We start from the raw sequence: 13,556 nt of genomic DNA on the forward strand, positions 1-13,556 counted from the left end.
ACAGAGTTTCCCAAATGACTCAAATAATTTGGGTGGTGGCAGCAAAAGCAGATCTAAGCTGGTAGTTAAGCTTAGAGATTCTCACGCAGGTCCCCACATCTGTACCCTAGAGTTCAGAGTGGGGAAGGAACCTTGACAGATGGTCTAGGTTTACTTGGTCCTGCCTCAGGCTGGAGGCTGGCCTTGACCTCTTGAGGTCCCTTGCAGCCCAACATTTCTATGATTGTTAACCCAACCTTTAACCGATTTATAACTAAACTGATAAATTCTTTGGAATAACTTTGATAACATAAGTAGTAATGCATTTTATTCCAATGTGACACTTTTTCAGGACTTTATTCCTTGCCCTACAAATCTGCACACTCAGTTGGCACTTTCAAAACAACAAGAAATAACTGGATTCCGAGGGACAGGCTCAACTGCATATGAAGAAAAGTTATAGATCTCACAGAGATGTCTGATACACCTCCCCATGTATATACTAAAATAATTTTAACTCCATTTCAGTACACCGTGGTAGTGACCTGAATGGGCCTTCCTTATAGCAAAAATGGAGATCTAAGATGGATTTGTACAAAACTATCTCAATTCACTTCTGAAAGACAATGTAGTTTGCTTCCTGTGCAAGAGAAAATAAAAATATGTTACATTTAACCTGTTTAAAACTATCCATTGCAACAGGAAAAAACCTTGCAGGATATTTCAGGATATTCAAATGTGTTATATTTAACTTGAACTATCGTTTTAAATCACCTATTCAAAATTTGGTGATGGGAGAGAGGATTCCTTTGTGGATATCTGCTGTTTGAATTATAACTAGTAAAACATAAACCAGTCTAAATTTATCTTTAATCTTTTGTGATACCTTAATTTACATGTACTTGACATGGAATCCACATCATCCAAAAGGAAAAGCTGTCTCCAGCTCCTATCTGTCAAAACCCATTAAGGTAAGGGTTTTTCTTAGCCTGGAAGATTTTAGTCAGTCTTACAGCCCACAATCAAGAACTGTTGTTTCTGAAGACAATACATTCCACTGAATTCTCTAGTAGTTGTATCTGTTTGCAAATTCAAAATTAAAAAGATGATGAAAGGTAAAAACAAGCAAGTTATTGAACAGGCTCTAATAATTTTTTTTCAGTGATTTATCTGCCCAGCTCTCTTTTCCCCTTTCTCTCCCACAGTGTTACAAACCAGTTGATGTATGAGAAAGTATTATTATGAAGCTGCTACCATCCCTAAAATTAAAGCTGAAACTGGTGTTTTTGCTACAGACCTGATTTAAGGGGGAAGAGGGACAGTGCTGGTCTTGGCTGTTGAAACTATTGTGCTAGAAGTTGACATAAAATTTGTTCTTTTTAAACTAAAACTGTTTCAAGGGTTTTTTGTTGTTGTTGGAGAAAAATGCGAGTTAGTTTTAGATTCCTTTGTGTCAAATTCTAGCCCAAACATTCTGCTTAAAAATAAAATCAAAATAAACTTGGCAAGTGTTAGATTCTAGCACTTCTAGTTTGTGTGTACTGAATTTATTATAATAAATAGAAATTGCCAGGATATTAAGGTTTTGAAAAAGTAGCTAGTGAGTATGAACGACAATGATATCGAATTTCACTATCACCAGATGGGACTTCATGTAATCTGTACTATCCCACAATATCACCCCACACCATCAAGGTGAAGGCTTGTCAAGTGTAAGTCTATAGAAATGATGCTAACAAATGCATGGAAGGGAAAATACTACCACCAAAGAAGGAAATTTGACAGAAAAACGCACACACAATATCATGTGTTTATAACAACACTTCAGTTGAGATAAGCCAGCAAGTTACAACAGCACATATTGACCTTCTAAGCACAGGGATCGGCAACCTTTGGCACGCGGCTCGCCAGGGTGGGCCGGGCCAGTTTGTTTACCTGCTGCGTCTGCAGGTTCGGCCAATCGCAGCTCCCACTGGCCATGGTTCACCGCTCCAGGCCAATGGGGGCTGCGGGAAGCGGCGCGGGCCGAGGGATGTGCTGGCCGCGGCTTCCCACAGCCCTCATTGGCCTGGAGCGGCGAACCGCCGCTAGTGGGAGCTGCGATCAGCCGAACCTGTGGACGCGGCAGGTAAACAAACTGGCCCGGCCCACCCTGGCGAGCCGCGTACCAAAGGTTGCCGATCCCTGTTTTAGCAGCTGTCTGAACAGCAAGCAATCTTTAATGAAATTATGTATTAAATGATAATTAAGCGCAACAGGATAGCGGTAGTCCTGGAACAGAATTTCCTTGCTTTTACTGGGTGGTGTATTACTTCAAAAAAAATTTGTTCCTAATTATTCAGCCTATTAAGCCAACATTTTTGATCCTAAAGATAACATTGCCTCTTGTGCCTTGAAGCACCAAAGCGTAATAGGTCCTCCACAGCAGTCTATGTTGCATTAAAAAGTAGTTTAGTGCACTAGGAAGTGAGGTTTGAGATTCCAGCTCAGTCCCTCACCTTGGGGCCAGGAGCACTAAACAGGGTGTGCAGACCACTTCAAATTGTTCTTCAGCAACTCCTCTGGCTGAGTTGGAGGAGCCATTGTTGAATAACTCCAGAGGAACAAGAAGCAAGACACTGGGACTTTTAAAAGTGGAGAAAACAGGAGAGAGGTCTTCTGCATTCCATAAAAGACTCAGAAGAGCACCAGGGGAAAAAACAGAACACAAATCTAAGTCAGGTGAAATACCTTTTCTCCTTAAGCACAACAAACCATCTTTCTGTTTTCCAACTACTTCAAATGCTCCTACTTACCAAGGTGTGCCGTTTCATGTGCTCCCTGCGTGTGAATTTTTTCCCACAGATTTCACAAGGATAGGGTCTTTCTCCTGTATGGGATCGCATGTGTCTCTTCAGGATACACTGATGCATGGCTGAGAAACTGCAGTATGGGCACTTGAATTTTTTTCTGATGACTGTGAATTCGTTTACTGAAAAAGAGCAACCCAAGAAAGCAGGTTACAACTGAAAACATTTCAAATAATCCATTTTCTTGCTTAATTTTCATTAATGTTTTTGCTGTCGGACCACATTCCCACTGTTTTACGCTCCGCATAAGGAAAACATTTAACAAGTTCAATTATGTTACACTGTCTTTCTAATGTCTGCCTTATTAAGCGGCAGATTTTAACTAGGGTACTTATACTGTCAACACAGCTGGGAACTTCAAGTATCTTCCCCAGAGAAACTTGTTGATAAGACAGTACACCAGGCTGTCAAATATTTAGCAACAGCAAAAGAATGACCCAATTTCCTTAATGTCTGTTAAAGTACAAAACAAAAGGGGACTATAATCTGCTATAATGCTAAATTATTTTCAGGAATTAGTTGGCCAACAGAGAGATAGCTGAAATTCAAGCATAGTTCTAGTTAGTGACAATTCCCTGATGTACTGAAACAGCTACATGCAGAATCAGGTCAGAAATAACTAGCTGTGAAGAGAGGATCACAAATGTGACATGTTGATAGCAGTATGTAGAATTTCTCTTTAAACCCCTAAGTAAAACAAAGGAGTGAAATGCAGTTTACAATAAACCAGGTACCATGGCAGTATTTCCATTCATGTTCAAAGACTGAGGGGCATTTGAACAAATATAGAGTTCACCATGCGAGCATTGAACAGTAACCATCTTTAAAGTAGTATTACTATTGCTGCAAGTATAGAGAGTAACAAAAAGCGGATACAAAATGTTGAATTAAAGCGCAGTTCTTGAAAGAGTGTTCACAGTCCAAATTGTATAATCTTTGCTAGATTAATTTTCTTATCACATTCTCCGGAATGATTTGGAAGAGAATGAATTTTTATAAGTTATTCCTGTGCTGTCAATATTTCTCCTTTTGCCATCCTTTTAGAGGTAAAGTGCACTCAAACTGGACTCCAGGGATACATACAGTATTGACAGCCTAAGGGTCTAATTTGCCAGCAGAGTGCACATAGAAGCTGTGTTGATGTTTCCCCCTCCAAATAAAAATGAAAGTGGAACATGCAAAACAAAGCAGGGGAAAACAGAAGATCTGATATTCCTTAATGGAACCCACCCATTATACATTTGGAGGTCATTGTCCTTGTGCATGTAGTGTTTGATATCTTCTCATTAATAATTTTCTTGGTTGCCATTACTATATGTTAAACATTACCCACTTCAACGATCATCTTTGCCCAAAGCAGTTTTACTGCTAGTAAGGACCTGGATTCTTAATCTTAAGGATACTGGTTTGCATTCAATAAAAGCAAATTCTAGTTGACATCTTAAACCTTGGTGGGCTTAAATATGCTATTGTTCTAGGTAGATGGCAAACCAGCGTTGTGTTTTCAAATGAAGCACTGCATGTAGGAGAGTGAAGGAAACAAGGGAAGTCTAGTGTCTATTATGGTCTTATGTCATTGAAGGTACCGAGTTAAATGATAAGCTGCTTACTCAAATATTACATCCTGCAAAGATCCCACTAGCTAAGTCAACACTGAGAGCAGTCAGCATCTCAGACTCACGCCCTGAAAGTGCAATTGTACTCTGAAAAATGAACTATTTTCAAATGACATCTTTTTACTCAGCAGGCCTGTTTCATCAGCTTACTCTGGTGACCAGTTATTTTTAAAAATTTACTTTTATTTGCATTGCAGAGCAAACACAACGAGAGGGGGAACTAGGTTTGATTCCTCATGCAAACACAGTGCAGACAATCCCCTGAAAAAAATGCCCCAGAATTGTGCTAGGGGTGCTGGGCTGCCACATGCCATTTTCCAGATAATGCACAAAAGTGGTCCTAACACGAACTGGTTGGAACATTTTTGACTAAATATATTTTCATTGAAGTCTGTTGTTAAAGCGAAGAGTCAATGTTTCAGAGACCTATCAGATTTCTAAGGTCCAGGGCTTTCTGGTAATTTCTGACGAGAGAGAGATGCCCAAATTGAAAATCTGATCTTTTTGATAAGAAAAATGGACATTTTAACACAATTCCATTTTGTGGAAACATTTGGAAAATTTTGTTTTCGTTCTAACATGGAATGAAAGCAAATTTCAACAACTCAAATATTGCCATGAAACAGAATTGTCATCCTCTGGCTGGCTCTAGTCCTGACCACTTAGAGAGAAGATTCAAAGTATAGTTTCCTGCTCCAGCAAATGGGGCGGTTATTTTTAAATCTACCTCTAAATCTCCTCAAATCAGCACTTTGAACTTAACAGTCTTCATATCTTGTCCCAAACTGTTGCTCTGTTGTGTTCTATAGCTTGTGTGTTCCACCCTGAAGTTATTTAAAGCAGCCCTGGAAAACTGTCATGAAAATTTACTAGTCCAAGCACAAAACCTATTCACCCACCTGTACCACGGCGACTATAATGATAATAATGAAAAAAACAAAGACTATTTTATTCACTTGTCAGAAAAGATTACCCACTTCAGTCAAGTAGAACTTCCTAAGGTTAGTTTAAAGGGATTACAAACATGCATGCAAATTGCTTTGGGAACCTATGGGATGAAAGGTGCAAAATAAATGAAAGATATAACACCTGAGTTCCCGGCACCATTCATTCCCAATAAAGCATGTTCTAATATCCATTGCTCTGTGCCAGCTATTGTTGATAAAACAATAGCAACAGCTTGCTTGCATAGTCACTGTGCTACCAGTATTTAACTTCTTACTTGTAAAGCACTGTTGAAATAAACTAGAGAATGGAAAGGTATTCTAGTCTATTTTATTTTTCCAACTTGCCTGGGAGAACTTAAAGTAGATGAAAAATATTTTGCCTTTGTATCGTATCTAACACACTTCCCAGTCTATTTCTTTTATGAGCAATCTTTAGCACATTTGAATATTGTGAAGGACAAAGATATTTATGATAATCTGTTACCAATTTGAACAGGGGATAAGATCTCTCAGCTGCTTGACCACTAACAATAGGTGATACAAACAAAACATTTGCACACCACAGGATCACCATAACCCAAATAGTACAGAATCTAGACAAGGTAAGCAAGCTATAAGCAGACCAGGTAAGATCAGCCAAGGTCATCTAAGCCTCCCACAGCTCCAAGCCTATTTTCAGTATTGTTTAACAATTTAAACATAACATACATAACTTAATAAAATCCTTATGTCGTTCTCAGCTATCCAGCTCTGTTGGATTCCTTCAGAGGTGGTTATTTACAGGAATTAAACTAGTCACAGATGCAGTAAACAAGGCTCCTGCCGGGCCAACTTTGTGAACAGGAGGTGTTCCTTCTCATGTACAGTTAACCAAATCAGTTAAAAAAAATGCTGACCTAGTATGGCATACTACTTTAAAACAAATTGGGTCCTTTCAATGAAAATGCCTCAAATTAACAGCAAATTTGTTACATTTTGGATTAGCTTTCACCATCACCTAAAAAAATGTCATTAATAAGTAATCTACTGGTGAAATACACTATAAATAAACGCAGGTCTTTATCCTCTTACCGATGGGGTGTAGGAAATTTTCCCCAGTGGGTGTGTGAAGGAGTGCTGAAGCTATCCATTTCTGCAGAATTTAAGATGTTCTTAAGAAAAATCAAGTGTAATCCTTGAAGCTGCAAAGAGAACCTTCTAAATGAGAACTGATACAGTACTGCCTTCCTGAGGACTTGTCTACATTATCTGCTGGATCGACGGGCAGCGATTGATCCAGCGGGGGTCGATTTATCGTGTCTAGTATAGACACGATAAATCGACCACTGAGCGCTCTCCTGTCGACTCCGGTACTCCACCGGAGCAAGAGGAGCAGGTGGAGTCAAAGGGAGAGAGTCAGCAGTCTACTCACCGCAGTGAAGACATCGTGGTGAGTAGATCTAAGTACGTCGACTTCAGCTACATTATTCAAGTAGCTGAAGTTGCTCAACTTAGATCGACACCTCCTCCCCCCCCCAGTGTAGACCAGACCTGAGTCTGCAAAGACAGACAGTTCTAAGCGCCTTTGCTGCTGCTGGCATTTAAGTGGAGTCAAGCTGACAAGACTATGGTTAGTTTCACTGTTGCTATTCAGAATCCTGCCAACAACAATGAAACTGTAAATCAGTTTCACACTGTCGACCAAGAAACCTCTTACCAGCAACAGAAATAGGTACTGGAGCTATTCAGAAGAGGTAACATAGAACAGAAATTGAAAGGCTGGAGTAAGTCACAACAACAGTACGTGGCTGTTTGGAATAGCAATTGAAGAAAAAAATTGCTGGTGTTTCAACTGCAGAACTTCATGTAGGCAGAATGTAGTTAACAGAGTTACAATTAGCCAGGATGCCACCTATACTTAGTGCCATGGGAGTACTCACATAAATTAAGTGCCCCCAACACCATTCTGCGATACGGTTTCAATTCTGATTTGTAGATTACAAAGGCAAGAAAAGAAGGGAATACTGTGATCCTGTATAATTCAAACCATAGGACTTCCCTGAATTAATTCCCAAGTCAAATATTTTACCAATATCTAAATATATTCCACCAACACTATTATAATCTTTATCAACCAAACTTGTAACCTCATTTAAAATAAAGATATCAAGTTTGACTGGATTTGTTTTCTGTTAACCAAAGTGGACTGGCATTAATTATATTACTCTTCTTTAACTCTTTATTAATCAAGTCCCATAACATCTATTCCCTTAGTTTCCTGGGCTAGACATCAAGCTGACAGGCCTATAGCTACCCATGTCATCCTGCTTATCCTTGAAAATACTGGCATCACATACGTTTTCTTCCAGTGTTCCAGAACTTCCCCAGTGTTCCAAGAATTATTTAAAAAAAACAGTGTGAATGGTTCAGCAAACTCAGAGGTAAGAATGCCACTTACTGTACACATTACTTCCGACAATACTAAGATGCCCCTTGGAGGGCTTCCCTCAACTTATTGTCCAGACAACATATGGTTTAAGCTTCTGAAGCTAAATAAATTACAGTGCAACGTTGCATGTGTTACTGCAGACATAGAAGTCCCCAATTTCAAAGCCAAGGTATACATTTGCAGGAGTTAACCAGGCAAACCCATGTACAAATGTCCATTTACCCCACTTTGGGTGCACTATCATAGCAAATTCATGCAAATAATGCGTGTATTTGGATACCTAACAGTATGAAAAAAATCAGGCACAAAAGCTTTAAGAGAATGGTTAAAATAGATTAAACCATTTTAACTATTTCTGCTTACCAAGAGAAAGATATGAAAGTCTTATGTTAAATTCAGATACAAACTCTGTTTCAAATAACAGATCCAGAACATTTTATGATAAATGTCCCTCAAATTTACTGCTTTGGGTATTAAAATGAATCTCAGTGCAGACGACACATTTTTCCAGCTAAGAAACTCTGTTTACTTAAGATTGAACAGACACAGGACAATAATTTGTGCAGTTATAATTTTATTAAAAACTAAATTATTTTGTCAAATATCCACATATTTTTAATTCTGCATCTATAAACTAAAACTTGAAAAATAAAAGCATCATTAGCAAAACTTTAATACAGTTTCATTTTAGAGTTTCACAGCACTATCTGTTAAACACATATGCCTATAAGCACGTATATTTAGTCAACAATATATTAACCTTGGTATGGACAGACAATGCATTTTTTTGTCTAAATGACAAAGTTTAAATGTACAAACTATTTGCTCTAAATAAAAAGGCTAATATTAAATATTTACAACACGTGGAAATAGCAGCATCTGTAAACAAGGAAATGATCATTGACCAGATTACCAAGATCATTACCAACAGCGATACATGGCAAATCTCTAAATGAGGAATAGCACCAAGAAACGAAATATGCATTACGAACAGAGCTGTGTTTTTAAACAAAAACTGCAAAAATAAATAATTTTATAAATACATTTATATAAAATGAGCATTTTAAAAAAAATTATCCAGCAACACTACAAAAACTTTGGCATTACTGTCTCAAGTCATCTATCTAGTTTCACTGAGGTAAATTTTCATTGTTTTACGTTTTTAGAATTCTCTCCTTGCTAATACAGGTTAGCTCCCCTCCCGCTTCCCCACCTGAAAAAGTGATGTACAGGTTTAACACTACCCTGGTTTGTACATGCATTTCCTGCATAAATTTGTAAAAAAACCTGTTTGAAAATCTAAATAAACTCCAAACAAATTCCCAATGGAGAAAGACTTTTTCAAAAGTATAAATCTGGTCTGTCGACTGTCACTGCTAAACACTGACAAATGCGTAGATGATATAGGAAAAAAAGCGCTCTCCCGTCAACTACTCCACCAGGGCGAGAGGCGCAGGTGGAGTCGACGGGGGAGTGTCAGCTGTCAACTTCCCACAGTGAAGACACCGCGGTGAGTAGATCAAAGTACGTCGACTTCAGCTATGTTATTCACATAGCTGAAGTTGCGTAACTTAGATTGATTCCCCCCAAAAGTGTAGACCAGGCCTCAGAAACAGCTGCTACATTTCCTACACAGTTACATCAATACCAGTAGCTGTTCTGTAAAACACCGCATAACTATTGCATAAAGGTGCTATATAAAACTACATTTTATTCTATAAATCTGTAACTTATGCATATGCTGTGTTACTGCATGACAATTATTGGAATACTGAATCTTTTGGATGCCAAGAAGTATTTCACAAAATAACCTGAGGCAAGTTTTTTCCCTTTCCTTTTACACATTAGACTGCATTTTATATTTTTAAGCTCAAATTGCAATTTTTGTTATTTACATGGTAAAACCAATAATCCCTATCACATCTTCTCCTACTTCCTAATTCTGAAATTAAAAATACAAGTTTAAGAAAGTTTTCTATTACAACTATATAAACATCTGTTATATTGTTCCCTGAAATTCTAATGTTTGTGGTGTTTTTAATTAATTTGCTCCTATCCGTGAAGACAAGAACTTGCAAGTCACTCAAGAAGTTTGATAAGTATTTGCACAGGTGTCAGGAATCAATACCATCGGTATTAACTGTACATATTACAATAAAATGCCTAATTAACCTGTCTAGTAGAAAATAATTTCTTCCACACCTTTGTGATCTCATTTGGATGTTGAATTAATTCAATCAAGTCCCTTAAACATTAGGGAAATGAGAGGGCTAATCTAGTTGAACGAATGTTATCTAGACACTTTCACAAAGAATAACACAAAATAATAAAGGACAAACTTAAAAACCTCAAAACAACAAACTCTGCAGAAAATGCTAACGGAAAACAGTAACAAAATCAGAGAACCAACGGAGCGTTGGTTAGAATGAGAGAAAAGAGGAGGAAATGATCAAGGGTCTTCTTTCATGATCCACCTACTCCTTCTATTTATAAGATGTATTCAGTGACTTTAACAGTTCCATATGTGTTTCACTACATTTATTACCATTGTGGCAATTTGAGTTCCAGTGACTGAACTGAAGCATCACTGAAGAAATCAGATAGGAGCCAGATTTGTGACTGATGTTACACAGGTATTAATTCCCTAGTACAGGGGGAAACCCTCGCCCCCAATAACTATTTAATATGGCCATTATATCTGCCTGTGGCACATAACAGTCTAACTTCCTATGGGTTGTAATACTTTGGGTTAGTTGGGATTAGTGTGAGAGTGTTGGTGCCCTGCGATAAAGAGGTCAGACCCTTTAGTAGCCCCGTTGCCTTAAACTTTATGACTATGACTCTGTCATGCGACAACAGTCCTTTTAGGTATGCTGTGGTTACTCATGCCCCCTTTCTGACACAGTCTAGATAAGCCCTCATTTGCTGCTTCCATAAGGCCACAGATATTTTTCATGGGGGCAGAGAGATTTTTCACAGTTCCCTCTCACTGCTCAGTTCCTTCCCACCTCCTCTCCCATCTGCCAAAGAGCACAGTAAATTTACTTAGCAATTGCCAAACATCAAATAGGCAGATTAGTCATATGCATAACAGGAGGAGCAGGTTGATTCTAAGGCATATTTATACATATATCAACAATCAATAAGGGAAAAGCATTATATGGACAAACGAGTGTTTAATATGACTTTCTTGCTATATCAATTAACATGATATGTGCCATAATAGTTACATAGGAACAGACTCTCAAACGGTCTGTGATCTGCTCAGACATGGTGGGGGTGGGGGTGAGGTTGAGTGGTGTTTGTGGCTTCCTGGCCCTAAGCCACCCAGCTCTGGTGCAAATTAGAGCTGCAGTGAAGCAAATATAATTTACACCAGAGGAAGACTGAGTGTAGTGGATCAGTGCTCCAGAAGGTGCCACTTCCCCTCCATGCTGGGGGTGGTAGAGCCACCTCTTCCAGCTTTCCACTGGTAGACAGTTCCTCTGCATGAGAAATTCTCCACTGGCCATCTTCAGCTGTTTTATGCCCACTTTGTGCAGCTTGCAAAAGTGGATTTAGCATGCTAAAGAATCTGGCCCTTAATGTTTAATCATCCTACAAGTATACAATATTGTTTGTGCAAAACTAAGCATTTCCCTGCCTTGTTTTCCTGAGGTATGGCCATGCTACAAGAGAACTACTTTGGAGAAATCACAGGACTACTACTTCTAAAAGTTTTGTTATTGTTTCCTAGTTATGTTGTCACACACATCAAAAGAACCAATATACAAATTAACCCCAACACACTACATAACACTTAAGCACCAGACCAAGTTGCTGACAACTTGTGCATTGTGCAGAGTATTTGAAAAGCACTCTTACTGTGCCTTAAACTCAGGGCCGCCCAGAGGATTCAGGGAGCCTGGGGTCTTCGGCAGTGGGGGGCCCCCACCACGGAATTGCTGCCGAAGACCCGGCACTTCGGCGGCGGGTCCCGGGGCGGAAGGACCCCCCGCCGCGGGTCTTCAGGGCACTTCGGTGGCGGGTCCTGGAGCGGAAGGACCCCCCGCCGCCGAATTGCCGCCGAAGACCCGGAGCGGAAGACGCTCCGGGGGCCCTGGCCCTGCGAGAATTTTCCGGGGCCTCCGGAGCGAGTGAAGGACACCGCTCCAGGGTCCCCGAAAAACTCTCGTGGGGACCCCTGCGGGGCTCGGGACAAATTGCCCCACTTGCCCCCCCTCTGGGCGGCCAGGCTTAAACTACAGCAATTGTTAGAGTAATTAAACTAATATGTATTTGTATGAAAATAAATAGCAAGCTGTGAGTTAAACAGTTCACAGCTTTCAAATAATTGAACCAAAGTAATTAAATGGGAACTATAGTTAGACTTCAACCTTCCAGTAACTGTGTCTGATTGTCAAGCTCCACTGTCTCCACTATATAGTATTAGGATTTTTGAAGCAAGAGGATCTATTTTTATGTACATTCAATTGGGCTAGCTCAACCACTATGTACAGACCAATTGACGGAGTTAAAAGACTTGAAGAAACTTAGTTTTTGAATGCCACATTCTTACTCATAAATATAGAAAATAACTCCAGGTAACATTCAGCAGCATACTAAATAATCAAATGTTCTTAACCCTGCAGCAATTTAAAAAAAATCCTAGTATAGAACATATGCCCAAGTAGCACAGAGTTTCTAAATATGATACAGAAAACTGGACTTCTTTATAAATAGCTTGTGGCATTTGGTGATAGCAAAGTACTTTCATTAACTGGTAGTTTGGGCCAGAGATGGAACTAGCAGCTCAATCCCACAGTTTTGCAATTGCAAAGCTTAGGTCTTTTGTTGTTCTGTTTCTTTTATAATCTGTTTGATGCAATATAAATCTAATCTTTGTCCAATAGCATTGCAGAAGTTTTATGTGGTTTTAAAAACTAGTATAAATGAAGACATCATTCAGCAAAGCAGAAATACTTGTCACAGTGGTTCAACAGAGTTTCTCACCTAATACAGGCAACAACCCGAGTGTTTTAGGGAAGAGGAAGTGGCTGAGTGCACATACATGATACATTGGCAGGAAGCCAAAGGAAGTTTTAAAAAAAATCTCAAAATGCCATAGTCAAATTGTATTAAACAGCAGGCCAGCTTCACCTTTTCTGGTAGGACTATATTCCTCTTCCCATGCCTGAGATCTGCTGGAATTTGTACTTTTCAGAACAGATTCACTTTAGCTGCAGTACAGAACAAGCTTATAGTTTAACTGTGTAATGCCTAACATCAGAGGGGGAAATCTCCTTAGATGACAAAGTTGACACAGAGACACGCCCTCTTCCACTCCCAAATGCAGTTATCCTGTATACTTCTCAACAATCCAATTGAGACTATTTTTAACAGAACCTATAAAGCAGAATTTTAAACCAAGGAAATGTTTACAATCACTGATCATTTCCATTCATAAAGACTCTCACAGTACATAGGGACAGCAAATAAGATACTGCCACAAACTGCTATGTTTACAAAGGAATCTTCTAAAACTGCTTTTAAAAATAAATAAATTAATTATCTTTAAAACCATTATCTCTGTATAACAAATTAAATCTTCTCTAAAGGCTTGAGCTTATATTTAAAAAATACACAAGCCAAAGTTCTTAATCATGACATGTAAAAATTTAAAAGGAATGCAACCTCTAATCAGGAGTAATCCAAAATACCATTATATTATCTATCAAAAATATTCTTACCCAAAATT

At 38.8% G+C, this 13,556-nt stretch overlaps 1 protein-coding gene across 1 annotated transcript in view; it reads right to left on the reverse strand.

Moving 5' to 3' along the window:
• The window catches only part of ZBTB46 (zinc finger and BTB domain containing 46), a 99,989-nt gene that overhangs the window by 9,096 nt on the left and 77,337 nt on the right, over positions 1-13,556 (reverse strand). The window contains exon 5 of the mRNA XM_065414338.1: positions 2,775-2,950. Coding sequence (XP_065270410.1) covers positions 2,775-2,950 — 176 coding nt within the window. The remainder of the gene's footprint in view (positions 1-2,774; positions 2,951-13,556) is intronic.

Source organism: Emys orbicularis, chromosome 12, assembly GCF_028017835.1.
Source record: "Emys orbicularis isolate rEmyOrb1 chromosome 12, rEmyOrb1.hap1, whole genome shotgun sequence".
NCBI classification, from domain to species: Eukaryota; Metazoa; Chordata; order Testudines; family Emydidae; genus Emys; species Emys orbicularis.